Source organism: Ursus americanus, chromosome 8 (genome assembly GCF_024610735.1).
Source record: "Ursus americanus isolate L20-20 chromosome 8, mUrsAme1.1.p, whole genome shotgun sequence".
Lineage (NCBI taxonomy): Eukaryota > Metazoa > Chordata > Mammalia > Carnivora > Ursidae > Ursus > Ursus americanus.
Genome location: NC_142134.1, coordinates 14192740 through 14211905, shown reverse-complemented (window position 1 = coordinate 14211905; position 19166 = coordinate 14192740). Strand labels below are relative to the sequence as shown.

The 19166-nt window shown below is 41.0% G+C and overlaps 1 protein-coding gene across 8 annotated transcripts in view; it reads left to right on the top strand.

Annotated features, from left to right (window-relative positions):
- HERC3 (HECT and RLD domain containing E3 ubiquitin protein ligase 3) overlaps positions 1-19166 on the top strand; it is a 128986-nt gene that overhangs the window by 80187 nt on the left and 29633 nt on the right. For 7 of the 8 annotated variants that reach the window (XM_045791757.2, XM_087863992.1, XM_045791764.2 and 4 more), the window contains 10 exons: positions 255-444; positions 2234-2397; positions 2527-2640; positions 8822-8845; positions 8941-9030; positions 10113-10283; positions 12197-12340; positions 13255-13421; positions 15901-15967; positions 16440-16522. In XM_045791757.2, coding sequence (XP_045647713.1) covers positions 255-444; positions 2234-2397; positions 2527-2640; positions 8822-8845; positions 8941-9030; positions 10113-10283; positions 12197-12340; positions 13255-13421; positions 15901-15967; positions 16440-16522 — 1214 coding nt within the window. The remainder of the gene's footprint in view (positions 1-254; positions 445-2233; positions 2398-2526; positions 2641-8821; positions 8846-8940; positions 9031-10112; positions 10284-12196; positions 12341-13254; positions 13422-15900; positions 15968-16439; positions 16523-19166) is intronic. The other variant, XM_045791782.2, reaches the window with a different exon arrangement.

Here is a 19166-nt window from a genome sequence, read left to right as displayed (position 1 = left end):
GGAATTTGACCTACCTTTAACTTTCTTCTTAGATTAAGTCTTTCTAAGGAAATGCCCTTCCAGGGTAAGGTCTGCATGGGTGGGGATCTTTGGCTTTTCATTCCACTGATGTATTTCCTGAGCGCCCCCTGGGCCTGGCTCACGGTTGGCTCTCAGTGCATACTGTGTGAATGGGAGTTGAGAGTCTATCGCATAGCTTATGAATTAGATCTCACACATGTTAGAATTTCACAGTATTGTTTTCTCTCATACAGATCTTGAACAGCTTTGAAAGTTGCCTGATTCCTCAGTTGTCGAGTTCACCACCAGATGTTGAAGCCATGAGAATCTATTTAATACTACCCGAGTTCCCCCTGCTCCAGGATTCCAAGTATTACATAACGTTGACTATTCCCCTGGCCATGGCCATTCTGCGGCTGGATACAAACCCCAGCAAAGTATTAGGTGAATTTGCGAAACTCAGTACCAGTGGTTTTGTAGTTTTTACTGGTGTGACCACTGGCTCTCAGTGGGCTGATAGTCCGAGAATCTGTTTGATGCCATTTAATATGCTTAACATTCAAATCTTACCTTTCTTTGCTGCTGTCGTCTAACTGGCCATATTTGCATGATGAGCAAATCAAACCATTATTTAGGTTATTTGAAATGATTCATGCCGGACTAATCTTGATTTTTAAATATTCACAAGGTTAGATTATCCAACTTTACTTTTTTCACCTCCTACATTTGCTAGTAGTTAATAGCGCCTCAAAAATTAGTGTCCATCTGTTGCTCTTTCTCCTATACCTAATTTTAGGGGGTGGGAGTGATATGAACAGTTTGGTGTGATGCACAGGTCTCCAAAAGAGGAGAGGAAGAAAATGACCCAGTGGAGACTTACCAAATGTTTGTTCTGTTTTTCTTTTTTAGGACAATTGAGTCCACACTGATTTTTGCAGGCCACGGACACTTTGCTGAGATAAGAACCTTCCGTTCCTCAGTGAATTGGAGAGTGTCTCTCATGGGAGTAGCGCCTGAGATGTTTTTATTAATCAAGTGCAGAAAGTCTGTCACCTGGCTTTTCCCTTTTTTTTTTCCTGGTAAATTGTTTTTTAGGTGTTCATTGCAACTCAGTAACTTCTGCGTTCCATTGGGACTGGGATGTTACTGGAGTGTGTCTCCCCATGAGTAGAGAGACCTGTGTTCCTGAGGATGGAATCCGGGCTTTTCCATATTGCTTCCACCTTTGCAGAAGATATAAAAACCGAAATAATAATGAACGCACTAGAAATATGTTAGTCCTTCATTTTGCTTTTTTAAGATCAAAGCCCTTTGGGGCATATTTTTTCAGGTGTTCTAGTAGACTATGAGGTAGAGAGATGGCAGTCTCCGAAGGAGTATTACCTCACATTAAAGTTTTGCGTTTTTATTTTTATTTTTTCCAGGTAGGACTTCACAACGAGATCAGAGTTGTTCAGTTTTACACTTTGTTTTTAACTTCTAATTAAAGAAATTTAAATTTAAAAGAATATCCCAAAGTACAGAAAACACTCCAGGTACCCATTCACACAGAGATTCATGATTATCGATATTTTGCCCTTTCAGTTTTCTACGTTCCCCCTACCAGCACCTTTTTATTTTTTGCTGAAATATTTTTTAAAAATCATAGACATCATATCATTTCGTACTTTATTTCAGTATGGCTGAATTTACTTCTGACAATGTAGAAACCAATGCTATAGCCTTCTTGTCTGGTTATGAGAAAGCATAGTTTGGGGAGAAACAGAAATAGTAGTTTTCAACTAATGCTGCCTCTTGAAGGGAAGGCCTGGTTGCCATACTGGTGCTGTTTTCAGGGGCCTGTGGTCCTTTGCATCCCTGGTTCAGGAAGTAGGTGGGGACTGAGGCAGGGGCAGTGAGGATGAGGATGTCTGAATGCTCCTGCCCACAGCAGGTGCCTTGGCGTCTTGTCCTTACGGACCTTTGGAATTGACTTTTTAGCTTAGCTTTCTGAATGAGTCTTGGAGGAAAAAAAATCAGATCGAGCATTACAAAAAAAGCTCTAGGGGTTCTTGTGCAGCTCCCGCTCTCTCCAGAAATGCTTTAATGGATTCTTTTTCAAGTCAGTTTTGGGAAACTGTATTTTAGACTAATGTTCATTTTCTAGCCGGAGCAGTTTTTAGCTGGTAGGCAGAAGACATAAATACTTGATCAGGGATACATGTTGAAATATATCTTTTCTTTCTTTCTAAAGATAACTGGTGGTCTCAGGTATGCCCAAAATATTTCATGAAGCTCGTAAACCTCTATAAAGGTGCAGTCGTTTATCTACTGAGAGGAAGAAAGACATTCTTAATTCCTGTACTGTTTAACAATTATGTGACAGCAGCTCTCAAGCTCCTGGAGAAGTTATATAAGGTGAGCAGAGAGGAGCCAGTGGGGAGAGGGTGAATAGATGGTAGGCTCAAATGTCCTACTGAGGTTGTCCATCGGAAGCCCTTTTTCACTTGTCTTGGTTTTAATTTTCCTTATTTTGTTCTTCATCAGGTAAATCTCAAAGTGAAGCATGTGGAATATGATACATTTTACATTCCTGAGATTTCCAATCTTGTGGACATTCAGGAAGACTACCTCATGTGGTTCTTGCATCAAGCAGGCATGGTAAGAATTCACGTAAAGCAGATCTTAAAGATTTATTCTTTTCTCAGAGTACAAATAAGGACAAGAAGAGCACATCTGAGCCCCACATTTATCCTTGACTTCGGTGTTAATGTCACAATGTTTTGGCTGGCTTTGCATTCTTGGAACTTGGAAGTGCTCTGAGAAATCATAATGGTCAGTAAGGAGTCATAAATGGGTAGTCAGCCAGAATGGTGCAAATCTTAATTAGTTGCCAACATTTTAAAAATCAAGGTATCTAAAGTAGTCACAGTTGCAGAAGCAGAAAGTAGAGTAGTGGTTGCTGGGGCCTGAGGGAAGGGAAAGGGGGAGTTGTTTAGTAGTTACAGAACTTCAGTTTTGCAAGATGAAAAAGTTCTGGAGATCTGCCGTATAATAATGTAAATACAGTTAACACTACTGAATTGTACACCTAAAAATGGTAAAGATGGCAAACTTTATGTTACGTGTCTTTTACCACAAAAAAGGGCAAGATACATAAAATGAATTTTTAGCTTTTCTTGAAACTTGGAATATCTGGCAACATAACCTGTCCTCCCAGATGGTGCCGATTGGCTGGAGTTCAATAGTGTCTCTTTAGACGAGGCTTCTGTGTGCCACAGTCCCCACTGCCACTTGATTTTGACATCAAGGAAAGGATCATTGGCTAATTACCATCTTCTAATAGCTAGCTTACTTCAGTTTCTTATGTTGGCACCTGAACCCTATAGGCCACCTCTGATTTGGGATTATGGGTGTGACGATGTCACCTCTCCCTGACCTAGCTGTCACGGTATGTTAGATAGCCCATCCAAGGGGATTCGGACTCCTGCCTGCCACCATGACTTGGCAAGAAGTGCTATCTCTGCAGGAGTTTTTAGGACCTCCCCTCTGTGGAGTATGTGTCAATTCGAGTTATGTCAGAAAACAGAATGCTGATTTGGTTTGTGTATTTAGTGAAGTCACGTGCGGCACGTACATTCGATGTGAGTCCTTGCCAGTGTAACAGATTTATCACCAACATTGAGGCAGTATTTTCCCTGTAACGTTCTTGGAGGTCAGTAGCAGTCTCTAATAGCAAGGGGTGTAGATAGGTTTATTTAACTTAGAAGGTTATTTGCTTTGTCAAATAGTAGATGATCAGTGCTAGATGTAATAATGGTTTTTTTAAAATTTAAATTCAATTAATTAACAGATAATGTGTTATTTGTCTCAGAGTTAGAGGTCTGTGATTCATCAGTCTTATATAATACCCAGTGCTCATTACAACACATACCTTCCCCGGTGTCCATCACCCAGTTACGTGTTTTTAATAAGCTTTATGGTAATCTCGAAAAAACAAAATACTCTTCAATAAAAATGGGTTCAAGTCTTCTAAATGGGTTTACATGGAAAATTTAACATGCAAGCTAGCAATGAACTCTGCTTTCACCTGCTAATTTAGAAATTGGAAAAAGAAGCTTTTCTGTTTTATCAGCGCATGAGTAACTAGTCCTGGGATAATAAAATGTTAAGAGCTGAAGTTAGCTTTATGAATTGTTTAGGCTGTTTTGTTTCTAGGTGAGGAATTGGAGGCCCACAGAAGTTAAATAATTTTTCCAATTATTTAAGCAATTTAGTTAGCTTCATAAAAGCAATTCTTCTGACTTTGAATCTACCCTTTCTGTGACTAGATGCTGAATAAAATACTTCTTTAATGAATCCTAAGTCTTTTTGCCACTGAGAAAGAAGTTGCTGGTGTTAGAGATGTAGTTTATCATGATTGCGGTCTGTGAATGGCGGTACTCAAGTGAGCAGCTTCGGCTTTCTTTTAGATTTCACATGGAAGTGACACCATAGAGTGTTTGTCTTTCTCTTTTTGGCTCATTTCACTTGGCATAGTGCCCTTCAGGTTCATGTTGTTGCAAATGGAAGGATTGCCGCCTTTTTTTTTTTTATGGCTGAATAATATTCCTGTGTGTGTGCATGCGTGTGCATGTGTGTGCGTGTGTGCGTGTGGCTTTGCACGTCAAATGTTTTAGCGTGGTAGTAGCCAAGGCAGTCTAGCATATAGTTCAGAGCACACACTCTAGTCAAAAAGAACTGGGTTCAGATCTCAGTGGTGGCCTACTACCTATGTGGCCTTAGGCAAGTTACTTAATATCTATAGTCCTGGTGTCCTTATTTGTAAATGAGTATTATGACAGTATTATGAGAAGTAGATGGGAGAAAGTACGGAAAGTCTTTACTTGGCAGACTACTCAGTGTGTGGCATATAATAAGCCTTCACTAACTAGTTTTCAGTAGGCAGCTCTGGGGCACATAATGTGTGTCATGAGCCTGCTGGTCACTGGGGATGGAGACCTGTGACATGGTGGCTGCCTCTGTGGGGTGTTCAGTGCAGAGGCAGCAGTGAAAAAGCATGACAAAGCTTGTGTAACCCTTGTATGTAAAGGGCTGTGGAGCACAGAAGGAACATTTCTAGAGTGGCTGATTTTTGCTCATTTTAAAGATTTGTTTTAATTTATTAATTCTGGGGAGAGAGAGAGAGCAGAGGAAGGAGCAGAGGGAGAGGGACAAGCGGACTCCGTGCTGAGTGCGGAGCCTGATGTGGGGCTCCATTTCAGGACCCTGAGACTTAACCGACTGAGCCGTCCAGGCGCCCTGATTTTCGCTCATTTTAAAGAAGAGGTGGTAGTGCTTTGTTTCTTTCAGTTAATAAACTGCCATCTTCTATACTTGGAAACCAAAGAGCACATAGAATGAGTGCCTACGTGGATTCCCATAGAGGGCAGCGCAAGGGAGAAAGTCAGTGACAAAGTAAATGCGTCTGAAGTAAACACTCGAAGCGACTTGACATCTTGCTGTATGTGTCACGTGGGGACAGTGGTTCGACTCCAGGTGCCGTGTTGTGCACGGGTGAGACAAGGCCACTGTTTTGCCTCAGCATGCAGTGATGCTGGGAAGCCAGACTTGTCTGTGGTGGGTAGTCTGTGGTGGGTGCAGGAACACCGGGTGGCAGCCCCTGAGGCACAGTTAGCTGTCTCTTCTCCTCATGCTGCAGGTTTGTACAGTACCTCCTGTCCCCAGACACAGCGATGCTTAGGAAATGCGGACTTGGAATTAAAAAAAGAAGAAAAGGATGTTCCCAATTGCCCACTACTGTACCATGTACTTATTCTGTGTTTCTGTTTAATACACTTTCAGAAATGAAATAAGGTCACAGTCTAACCCCATTTCAAGCAAGAACACTTGAAATATGATCCATCACCAGTACTTTGATAGTTTTATGTTTGTTAGACTGATTTTGGGGGAGTGGACGGCCCAGGACAAGCAGCCTCCTCCCTGAGAGGATTGCATATCTTACCAGTTCACGCTCGTCCTCCTACATTAGGGAGAGCAGCCAGAGCGCAAAATCATAACACTGCTGTTTGAGCATTTATTTCGTGTAATACAGAAATGCCAGTGCTAATAATATTTGTAAAATATTTAGCATTTGCAGAATAAAAATCAGTGAAATTAGATGATTATATTTCAAATACAAAAACCCATTGACTTATAAAAAATTATAGACTTTCTATGTATAAATAAACCTTCATAGGGATGCCGGGGTGGCTCAGGCAGTTAGGTGGCTGGCTATTGATTTTGGCTCAGGTCATGATCTTGGGGTCATGAGTTCAAGCCCTGTGGCTGGCTCCGCGCTCAGCAGGGAGTCTGCTTGGGATTCTCTCTCCTTTTCCCCCCCTCTGGCACATGCTCTCTCTCTGTCTCTCTAGAATAAATGGGTAAATCTTTAAAAAAAATTTTTTTTAAATTAGACCTTCATATGGGTCTGTTCCTTCTTTTGACTGAATAACCTTCCTTCCTTTGCCTTCTTTAGAGCTGGCACTGTGGTCCTCCCCTGGAGGGAGGAGGGTCTTATGGACCATCAACTCTCTGGCCTTGACTCTGGTTCATAACTGAGGCAGTTCTAGATTTCTTGGCAGCCAAACCCCCCCCCCGACCTGAGAGCATGGTGACCTTGCCCCCCATTTAACTCCTCTCCTTCTGCAGAAGAGACATCAGCCTACTTCCAAAGCTAGGCTCTTGCAGGGGTGAAGGGGTCAGGTGAGGGGCAATGGGAGGGAGTAGGACTGAGGAGGTAGAAGTTGGAGGAGGCCTGGGCCGGCTTGTGGTGGGGCTGGCAGCAAGAGGGCAGCAGGATGGTCCCAGAACTGCAGTGAGCCTGGAGAGAGCCGGGACCTCCAGACAGACCTGCTGACTGATGTCTGAAATAACTATACTGTCCTAACAGAAATACCAGTATTTAAGAATACTCGGTACGCTGTAATGCTATAATGCCCGCAACTGTTCTTGTGGTCACTCTGTCACTTCTCTCCCAGTCACTTTTACATTTGAAGTGTTCGAAACTTTATCTTGCTTTATAGACCAGCACGCATTAAAGATCTTCCTTGTTCCTTGAGAATAAGCAAATAATGCTTAGTTCTGAATATTGCCATCACTTGTAAACGCTTGTAAACCCACTTCCCTAGGACGCTCCTAACTTTTTCAGGTACTAGAAGATCACTTTGTGAAGTGCTGTTTTATGGTAATGTGGGCTTTTTTTTTTTTTTTCCTTAGTGATTTCAATTCCTAAATTCCAAATAATTAGATATGTAGGTATGAGAATGAGCCAAATGAGCCTGGATTATATATGCATGATTCCATACCTTGTCTCACTGGACTGGAATCATCTCTCCAGTTAGGGTTTCTTAGTCTAGGGAAATGTTCCAGAATCTCTAAAGGAACCTAATTCCAAAGGATTAACAGGATGGATTTTAATGAAAATTGCTATTAAATGATTTCATCGAAATATACACAAACACAAAAGGAGGTAGCGATACACTTCTTATTCAGTAGCCTTAAACAATTATAGAACCAAACCAAACCTACAAATTAAATGCAGACAAAACTTTAAAATCAATAAAATATAGATTAGCCTTATGATTAAATGTGACAGCAAAAACATCTTTCTGAAACCCATTGCACTGGGGAGAGGAACTGCCTGCTGTCGGGCGTGGGGTGCCTGAGTTCCCCCGGCCTGTTGGCCCTGGGATGACTCAGCTCTGTTCTCTTTTCAGAAGCTATTAAACCTTCCTTCAGGCAGCGGGCCGGCCGAGACTATTCCGGCCTTTTCCTGGGCGCAAATGCCTCACTTACAGAGGAAGATTGTTTTTCTTCTTTTTCATTACCCTTGGACAATTAAGCATATATAACGTGACCAGTGCAATCATTAAAAAAATGAAAATCATCATAAGGAGATTGTTCAGATTGCATTTTCATTAATTTTGTTTAAGATATCATTTTAAAGAACCCACAGAATGTTTAAAAATTCATAGGGCACTCTTAGATCTCTGAGAATAAGTTCTGCAGTTTTCTGTTTGAGAAATACTGCTGCAGATCAACAGAATGTGTATTGTTGATGTTTTTGTTTCTGTTAAATCAGTAAATAATGTTTGTTACATAACCGAACAACTTTCAGAAAAAAAATTTTATAATAAAAAATCATTATAAATGAAAAAGAAAATTTTTTTCTTGGTAAATGAAATGGTAACAAACCTTGTAGATATGTTTCATTTGTGATTGTTGTTATTTATTGTTATTCCCATCCTCAAGATTTTATTTAGATTTATTCACATATTGATGGAATATCTTCTATAGGCCAAACACTAGTCTAAGTGCTGAGTCAGGGACAGCTTTCTAAATATTTGTTTTCTCCTAATCATAACAATTTGTGTGTGTGTGTGTGTGTGGTGTGTGTAAGGAGATGTAACATGACAATAAATAATATGCAGTCTGCATCATCCATTTTACCCAACAAAATTAATATCTGAAGTCAAGGTTGTAAAGCTCCTGTTTTGCAATTAGATTTCTTATAAAAGAGCATTGTATTAATGCTGTAAATTATGGAGCCAGTGAGATGGTCTTTAAAGGTCCTTTAAATTTTTTTATAATTGTTTTTATATTTTTTTCTCAGTCTGTACCCATCAGAACATCTGGTCTGTTCCATCAAAAATCCAGTCAGCCATTCAGATGGTGTTCACTCTCTGCATGGGCAAATAGTCAGATCGGTTATATGTTCTGTTATGTATATTTTATATTTGCAGGGGGTAGAAAGTTCAGGTTTTGCAATCCAAGTAAGAGACTTTTTATTTTCTTTATACAGAAGGCTAGACCATCTATAATACAGGTAAATGATGATCCATTTTTCATTTACTTATATATTTTTCCAGCAGTATTCTCCGTGGAACACTGTAATATTGCCAATAATATGTTTTATTCTAGGATACCGTCACACTTTGTTCCTACCCTTTCATCTTTGATGCCCAAGCCAAGACCAAAATGTTACAGACTGATGCTGAACTACAGATGCAGGTGAGGCCATCATAACTTTTTAGAACTATTATAAGTTTTTTCAGCAATTTTATGTTGACTATAACACATAAACACGAATGTATGTTTACCTGGATCTGGGGTTGGCAAGCATTTTCATAAAGGGCCATATAGTAAATACTTGAGTCTTTGTGGGCCATGCTCTGTCTCCACTATTCAACTATTTTGTGTTGTAACATGGAAAGCAGTGATAGACGATAAGCAGATGAATGAGCATGGCATTTTTCCAGTACAATTTTCTGTACACTGAAATTTGAATTTTATATAATTTTCACATGTGAAATATTCTTTTTTTTTCCCATTTTTTCCCCAGTCATTTAAAAATGAAATAAACACGTTATTTCAAGAGCTGTACCAAAACAGGCAACAGGCTGGCTTTGGTCTGCGGGCCATTGTTTGCTGCCCTGGTAGAGATAGGGCAATAATTAAATGGAGCTTGGTAACTCTTTATTGAATAAAAACTGAAGTTACAGAGATTTGTTTAAATTTATTTTAAATACACACTTTTATTATAAAATATAATTGGTTTTGATAAGCTTACAAAGACATTTGTGAGTTAATAATCCAAATCTGCCAGTTCTTATTGTCGGTAGGTCTGTTCCTTCGTTCATCCCTCTCTCTCCGTCTGTCCGTCTCTTGCTCTCTGCATGTATCTGTACACATGTGTCTGCTTTCATAGTGACCTATCCGTGATATTGTCAGTTTAAAGGCATTCCAGAGAAAGAATGAAAGCTGTTTAATTCTCCATCATGTTTCTTCTACTCTGATGATTACTTCAGTTTTCATTAGCTGGTCTCAGTCATTTTCATGGAACTGGTTTTGGGTCCTGTGGTTCATAAACTGTTTCATTTAATTTCTTTTGGTTCAGATGAGAAAGATTTGTGTGTTTTATGAGTAACTTAGAAAATTCTGGAAAAGTTAAAGGGAAAAATCGGAAAGAACAAAACGGAGATGCAGTCAGCCTGCTCCCACTCGTCGCAGGTCCACAGGCACAGCTGGCCGCTGTCCCATCCCCACTCCCAGATGCACTGTGTGTAATTGTGTTCTTGGGTGTGCTGTTCCAGGTGGCGGTCAATGGAGCTAACCTGCAGAATGTCTTCATGCTTCTCACCTTGGAGCCTCTGCTGGCCAGAAGCCCCTTCTTGGTCCTTCACGTTCGCAGGAACAATCTTGTTGGAGATGCCCTAAGAGAGCTGAGCATTCATTCTGATATTGATTTGAAAAAGCCTCTCAAAGTGAGCCCTTCATTTTATTCCTCTAAATATCTTCCAGGGTTTTCTTTAAACGGTGTTGATGAAACAGCAGAGGTCTTATTATTAAAATTGTGGAGTGCAGCCATTCATGATTTCTTTCATTCATTTCACAAGAATTTAATCACCTCCTTCTGTCAAATCGTCAAACAGAACATCTCAGCATAACATCAGATAAGAATGCCAGTGGATTACTCGAGGGATTATAGGGCTTTCTTTGTCCACTGTCTTGGGTGCACCTGCTCCAGCTGTCCCAGAAACAAGCAAGCAAGAGCAAAACTGAAGCTTCAGCTAGATGAGACTATCCAGTCAGCGTCTAGGAAGCCTTTGGTTGTCCAATATTGAAGAGAAAGAAGGAAAAAAGTAGAGTGGAAAGGTAGTGAAATTGTCTGGGAAGCTGTTGACCTGTCGTGATAGGCACTCTTGGTACCCTGAAATTACTGAATTAAAATTTTTTCTCTCCTCATAGACTATGCATGTTTGTGTTACTACTTATTGTATTCCCAGGGTTTAGCACAATGGTTGGTACCTAGTAGGTATTCAATTAATGTTTAATGAATTATCTGAAGTTGTTTTTTAAACCCTTTATCTTTCCCTTCAGATGATTTCCAGATCTCTGTTGCCATTCCTGTTGTAAACTCTAATTTCCAAAAGGTAGTGTAGGCAAGGACCTGATGGTCTCCATGCTATTGTCACTCTTTCCAGAACATCCCATGAGTGGCATCAGTCTCCTCAGTCGGCCTGGGAGTTCTCCCTGGAACTTCTGGGTTAGATTTTTGAAATTGCAAAGAGAGGGGGGCCTCCCTTTGCCCCCTGTTTTCAATCAGTAATTCAGATGAGACACTTGTTGCCTCATAGCACATCTGAGTTAAGTCTTCTGTGGCATCTGTGCAATCAAAGTTCTAGTGTCTGTCCCCACCGTTGCCTCTGTCCTGCTGTCAGCAACCTGGAACTCACCCACAAGGATACACTTTTTCAAATGCTACTTTTAGCTCTGTGTCTGAGCACTGGCCTGTAAAATGGGGATGATAATAGCAATCCCTACGCATGAGGCTGTTCTGATTAGGTTAATAGAGTTTAGATGCTGGCATGTAACAAACTCGCAATAAATCTCATTTGTTGGTTTGCTGTAGCTGTTATTGTGATGACCCTTATGGATCCAGGATGCCCTATATAGATCTGGTTATAGCCCCTCACAGAACCCAAGTCTGTGCCTCCTTAGAATGCCCTCCTTCCTTTGATATGCATCATCTCCTTCAAGAGCCCTGCTGAGAGAGATTTCTTCCACAAAGTGTTCCTTTACTCAGTTTAATCTTTGCTTTTCTCTATGTGCCAGAACATTTACCTCTCAATATATTTGACTCTTTGAAAATAAAATACAGGGGCGCCTGGGTGGCTCAGTTAGTTAAGCATCTGCCTTTGGCTCAGGTCATGATCCTGGGGTCCTGGGATCGAGCCCCTCATCAGGTTCCCTGCTCAGTGAGGAGTCTGCCTCTCCCTCTCCTTCTGCTTTTCCCCTGCTCATGCCCTTCCCCTTGCTCATGCCCTCTCTTTCTCTCAAATAAATAAATAAAATCTTAAAAAAAAAAAAAAAGAAAAAATAGATTCTCCAGTTGATTATTTTATGTTTGCCTTACTGCCCCAGATAGATGGTAAACTTTTCATGGACATATGGTAAACTTCTGACTTTTTTGTATCCCTTGGAGTACCTAGTAGAAATCTTGTGTGTCTGTAAGTGCCTTGTTAATAGCACATACACCTTGCAGTTTTCATTGCATCAGTGTATTTTCTCTGTTATGTATTTCTTCCCTTGTCCTGACTTTGGAAAGAGTTTGCTAAAAAAAGATGAAACATCAAAGATTTCCCTGAAGTATTAATTTTACTTTCATGATTTTAAGGTAATCTTTGATGGCGAAGAAGCAGTGGATGCTGGTGGTGTCACAAAGGAGTTCTTTCTTTTACTGTTAAAAGAACTTTTGAATCCTATCTACGGAATGTTCACCTACTATCAGGATTCAAATCTCTTGTGGTTTTCAGATACGGTAAGTTAGTGATATTGCAGTTAAACAGACGGATTGCATTAGACTTTCTTTTTGTGGTCGGACCACTCCCCTGACTTCTGACTTTACAAAGGGGAGCATGACAGAGATAATTTAAACAGTCTAAATAGTGTATCTAGTCTTCATTTTTCACTTGTTGTCCAGATCTCATGCATTTTGTCACCCATCAGGCCCATTTCCCTTTCTAGTAGGTAAGGTCCAGATTTTGTTTTTCTTTGAAGAGAGAAAAAAACACAGTGTGATAAATGAGCTTTATGACACGTGGAAAGCGATAGTCAAGTACGTCTTACTTTAATACTAAGGGTGGTATGTGTCTGAATACTTACACAGATACAGGCACACACGTTATTTTTGAAAATTCAGTAGGAGAGCTAAGCTTTAAATGGCATCTAATTTTAACCAGACTATAATTTAGTTCTTTTTTCTATTGGAGTTTTCTCCCTAGATCTGCACTGTTCTAAAAAAGTAGCCATTAGCCACATGACTAAATTTAAATTTTAGTCAGTTAAAATTAAATAATATTCAAGATTTATTTTCCGAAGTTGTGCTAGCCACATTTCAGGTGCTCAGCAGGTGTAGCTCGTGGCTGGGGGATGGCACAGCATAGAATAGAACTTCCCATCGTTGCAGAAAGTCCTGTGGGGCAGCGTCGCTCTAGGAGATGATATGCTCTTCTCCGTGTTGCTAGATGAGCTGTAAATGCTTAACTTCGTCTAGGTTGCAGGTTTTGGTGATGTTGCAGGGTGTTTCTCTGCTTCAGAAGGTAACTCAGTATTAATGAGGTCTTTATTCTTTTATACTGAACACATTCTGAGGTAAATGGCAGTGTTTTGAGAGCTGCAAGCAGTGCATTCCTTTTTTTTTTTTTTTAACACATTTGCATACATACTGAAAAGTGTTTTGTAGAGCACAACTGGTTTCACTTGATTGGCATAACCTGTGGACTAGCCATCTACAACTCCACTGTGGTGGATCTGCACTTCCCGCTGGCTCTCTACAAGAAGTTACTGAACGTGAAGCCTGGCTTGGAGGACCTGAAGGAGCTGTCTCCCACTGAAGGAAGGTACAAAGCTGAAAGACGGGCAGCCCGGGGTGGGGAGCTGCTCTGGCTGCCCGTGGCACGGGGATTAAAGGTTGAAAGTACCGCATGGACAAGCTTGAGTGTGTCAGACCATATGGCTAGGCTGTCAAGATGCAGGTACACCGCTCCTCTCTCGAGGCATTGCCTAGGGCCGCGGGGGCAACGGAGAAGGGAGGTCATGGTTGCCCAGGGTGCCAAATAACCTCACCCTTCCTTATCCTGAACAAAAATAAAGAGTGGAGACTTGTCCAGAAATGTAGAGGGAGAAAGTACTAAAAAGGGAGCGTTTAAAAAATTTTTGATTGAGATATGATTCACATGCCGTATAGTCCACCTACTTGAAGTACACGATTCGGTGACTTCAGTATATTCAGAGTTGTGTAGCCGTCACCACAATTTTAGCATATTTTTATTGCCCGGTAAAGAAACCTGGTACTCCTTAGTTGTCATCCTGTCTCCTCATCCCCCAAGCCCTAGACGATAACGAAGCTACTTTCTGTCTGTGTAGACTTGCCTAGTCTGAATAGTTCATATCAATGGAATCATACACTACGCAGTCCTTCGTGACCGGCTGCTTTGACACAGCGTGTTTTCAGGGTTCATCGTGTTGAAACACGTGTCGGTATTGAATTTCTTTTTGTCGCCGAATAATAGTCCATTGAATGGATATGTATGACATCCTGTTCATCCATTCATTAGTTGAGAGTTGATGGAAACTGGTGTTGTGCCCACTTTTTGGCTGTCATGGATAATGCTACCCTGGACGTTCTTGTACAAGTTTTTGTGTGGATGTAAGTTTTCATTCCTCTTTGGTGTATACCTAGGAGTGGGATTGCTGGGGCCATATGGTAGCTCTGTGTTTAGTCTTTTGAGGAACTGCCAGACTGTTTTCCAGAGTAGTGGAGCCATATTTTATGTTATTCTGTTTCTGGCTCTTAAAACCCCTTTAATTCTGAGTTTTTTTGCCATGAGATCAGATATATAAAAAAACACCATATCCTTGGATTTCTGTAAACAGTATGATCCTTTTGGCTTCAACAGGAAGGAACAGCCCTTTTTATGGAGAAAGTACCAATTTCAAGATGGAGATAGAGAAAGGTTCATTTCTAATGTCCCCTCTGGAAGTGAGACTGCCACACCACCTGTGTAGGACACCAATACTGAGAAAACCATAAAGGGTGGGAGGGGTGGGGACACAGAGGAGGGAACATTTAGAAGGAGTATTGAAAAACAGAGGAGACCCTAGCAGGGTAATTTTTGGGTAACTGAAGAAGGCTAGAGAGTGGTCGAAGTGTGTGCAATTTACTTTGTCAGCCTGGCTGAGGATATATTTGAAGTAATGATTTTGGGTGATTAACTGGTAGTGGATTTAAATTCCACACTAAGAATTTTCTTTCTGGGCAACTCTTGATGGAACTGGACTCGGAATTCACTAAAGAAGAAAGTGTGAATGAGGTCTGGTTCTCAGAATGTATTGTCTTGAGAGCTAGGATATGACTATTGTTGGTATAAACATATTCTTGTTTTAAGAGTACGTGTTTGTATTCTTAGTATGGCAGTTAATAGAGTGTCTTTACCATACAGAACCCCTCGCATTAACAAGTAAGCCAAGTAAGATTCCTAAGTGGATGAGGTGACTTTGTGGCTTTCTTTCTTTCTTTTTTTTTTTTTTAAAGGTTTTATTTATTTGACAGAGAGAGAGACAGCCAGCGAGAGAGGGAACACAAGCAGGGGGAGTGGGAGAGGAAGAAGCAGGCTCCCAGCAGAGGAGCCTGATGTGGGGCCCGATCCCAGGACTCTGGGATCACGCCCTGAGCCGAAGGCAGACGCCCAATAACTGAGCTACCCAGGCGCCCCACTTGGTGGCTTTCTTATGATGGAAGGATTAAACATGTGGGTGAAGACATTCTTTTGGGCCACTGTAGTACCGTGTCCTTATATTTTGAATTCCAAGCAATACCACAGTTAAAGGAACACAAGTGTGTCAGATATAAATCTATCTGAAATTCTCAATAAATCTAGTAAGACTTGTTAATGGGAAAAGAGAATAATTAATGAATGTCTTACAGGTCTACTGCCATATTTCTTTTCTTTTCTTTTTTTTTGAAGATTTTATGTATTTATTTTAGAGTGGGGGTGGAGAGAGTAGGGGGAGGAGCAGAAGGAGAGGGACAAGCAGACTGTGCTGAGTGTGGAGCCTAGTATGGGCTTGATCTCATGACCCTCAGATCAGGACCTGAGCCGAAACCAACAGTTGGATGCTTAACTGACTGAGCCACCCAGGTGCCCCTACCATATTTCTTTTTAAGGTATAAACACAATTTTCTGTCAGTCTGAATTTATGTTTATCCTAGAATCTTCTTTTAGTTTTTCCTTGCAAGGATTCTGGCTACATGACTGAGGTAGAAACACTGTTACAATGTCTAACTTGCCTCTTTTCCTTTCTCTGTTCTATGATTAGGAGTCTTCAAGAGCTGTTAGATTACCCTGGGGAAGATATCGAGGAGACTTTCTGCCTCAATTTCACGGTAAGGATTTCCACAGTTTGCTTCTGATTGTGGCACTCCCTTTCATCATGCTCACAAGTCGTGATGAGCGGATAGTTGTTTTCCAAATCAAAGAATAAATTTAGGGTCTTCTCTGAACAAATTTTAGTTATAGTGTCTTGGTTGTTAAAGGAGTTAAGTAAATATGTTGAATAAATGAGTGAATGATTTATCTGATTTATCTGAACTTAAAATTACCGAAACATGAGGCCTCTTTACCCTTGATACATAGATTTCTAGAGTTCAGTGTTTTCTCTTTGATTGCATTTATTGACAATTGCATGTCTTAAAACACAGGATATCTTTTAAGGTGCTGATGTTTTCTGAATCAGGTTTTCTTTTCTCAAGAATTTTCTGTGTAATAAGTTCCTGAAGCTTCTCTCAGTCATTTGGATTCTAGAAAGAGAAGTGGTAGACAGAATTGAAGCATCTCTTTTTTCCTCCTTAAATGTAGATTTGTCGAGAAAGCTACGGAGTGATTGAACAGAAGAAGCTGATACCCGGGGGAGACAAAGTAACTGTGCGCAAGGATAACAGGTTAGTCCCGACCTCAGACCCTTGCGGATGTTGCTACTTTATTTCTCTGCACTTTTACTTTTAAGACCAAGATTGAAGTTAAATCTTAATCCCTTCTGCAGAGGAGGCAAGGGTGACAGAGCAAGAATTTGCAGTTTTTAATTAATTTTTAGTATTAGAGGAAGCACCAGGCCTAGATTCAGGAGGTAACTGTTGTAGATCTAGAAAAACGGACAGACCTCTTCTTGCATCCTTGCACATTTTTAAAGGCAACTAGAAGACTGTGAGGTCTAATGGAACATTCAGTAACCTTCTTTGTTATGTAAACCTTCCAGACTATCTGGGGAGGCTCAGCTTTGGGGAGTTAGCGCCAACAAAAATGGCCTCAGATGATGAAATTACCTTGATTCTAGGAACCTAATATAGAGGTTAGTCTTGTGTCAAGTAGGTGTTTCAATCAAGACTCAACAAGAAAATCTTGGAGAGGAAAAAAAAAAAAAAGAATCCTTGGAGCTAAATGTACTGTCCTTTCTTTATCTGCATAATATTGGTACTTTGTTCACAGCAAATGATCTATTTATTTTTTCACATAAGGACAGGCTTATAAAGTCCCTGTAGCCTGATAATGTTTTTAGAATTGGGAAGTTTATGGCAGATCATAGAGTGGATCTTTTGGCCCAGAAGATTTCTTTTTTAGTTTTGAAGATGGCTTTATCATGTATACGTATCTGCCTTTAGTTTTCAAAGGATGTCTGAGCTTTTGCCTCACGTTTCAGACAGGATAACGTGTGCATTGTTTTGTAGGAGCTAACAAGGGGCTAGGCCTGTGGCCCAAGGAAGGGAACTTTGAGAATGTCTTTATACTGTGGTGAGCTCTGTGTGTTTGGTGCACTGGGTTGAACAGTGGTCCAGTGTAGGCCTCGGCCATTTGTGGTGTCGTCTGCACTTGAGGCAGTTGTGGGGACTTACAACTCTTTCAGATCTTTATAAAAGTATTTCTCTTAGAGCACTTTTGGTCTCTGTTTTTTTTCCTCTCTCTTTCTGGATCTGAGTTTTTCTCTCTTTCTGTCTCTGTGTCTCCTTCCCTATCACGCTCACGGTTTCTCCTGATTCAGTAGATATTTCTCTGGCTCAACAATTGAATTGACGGAATAGTTGAGAGAGAAGGTGTTCAGGAATACTGAAATATAACAGTCTCTTGAGGATGTAAGCTGTTCTCAGGTACAACCGTATTTCAGAGGTGAAATAGACGAGATTGGGTGGTTGAATCTGAAGAGTTCGGAGATACCGGCTTGGGTACAGACACCTGGGAGGTCCGATACGGCGTAGAGCTAGGTTGCAAAACCTACCTACCTATTGGGTAACAGAAAGTAGAGACAAAGACCACAGTAAAAAGTGATGGCTGGATCTTAGTTGTTACTTCAGGGAGAGAACAGTGAGCGGGTATGTGTGGGGTATGGGTACTGGTTGGCGGGCCTTGCTGGGGGGAAGCTTCATTTGGAGGACCCACACTAGTTTAGCTTTGGGGGTTAGACTGTAGAAGTCTTTGGAAATTAGAGAATTTTAGACTTCATTCAGCAGGTAGTAAGAAGACACTGTTGGTTTGTGAGCAAAGGAGTTACATGACAGAAGTAGGTTCCTGGCAAACTTTTTCCTTCTCCACTGTTTATATCTGCTGCTGACACATTCACACTCATGGACAGTGCTTAACCCCAAGAGTGGTGCTCAGAATCAGTGTGGGAGAGCGTGCCGATGTTTAAAGGGCGTGGGGGGTGGGGCGGCGGTGCTTGGGTGGCAGAGTCAGTTGAGCGTGGGACTGACTCTTGGTTTCGGCTCAGGTTGTGATCTCAGAGTCACGAGATCGAGCCCTGCGTTGGGCTTTGCACTCAGCATGGAGTCTGCTCAAGTTTCTCTCTCCTCCTCCCCCTCTCCCCTGTTCATGTGTGTGCTTTCTTTCTCTCTTTCTCCAATAAATAAATAAATCTTTAAAAAACCTGTGGGTTCCTTTTCTCTTACTTTGCAGTTGTTTGCCAGTAATTGACTTCAGGGCTGCTTCTACAGCACATTGCCAAGAAGGATGTTTTGATGACACATAGTTTCCTTAAAAGAAAGACAATGTTTAAATTCAAGAGAGTAAAGAGAAGGGAGCCCGCGTCATTCTTTCACTTGTATTACGAAGCTCCATTATTCTATTACCATGACTTCTAAAAAGTAGCTTCAAAGTTTTCAAGTCTTTGTACACTAGAGAGTGCTGTAGTTTAAAGATTGCCAGGCAGAGCGTGGTGGACTCCTGTTTTAATTGCCAGCACACTGTGTTTGAGACTAATGTGTGAAGAAGCTTCTGTTTTCGGGGAGGTTTATGTTTTGACTTTTCTGGGTCACTAGCACTCGTTGAGCACGCAGTAAACTCATCCATGCTGTCTTAGGCACTGTTGTACGTACCTTTGTGCTTGTGACAGGAGGCAGACCTTATTTCTGTCACGCAGTTACCTATTGTAGAAGCTTCTGAGACTAGTGTGGCTACTGCACATTGCTTAGGATCACTGTCACAGTGAAGGACAGTTAGAAGGACATGCGTGAATGTCTCCTTTTATTTTATGCTGCAAAAGCAGAAATCTTATCAGCAAGCATACTGAGATCCTGGTAAGAAATGTTGGATACCACT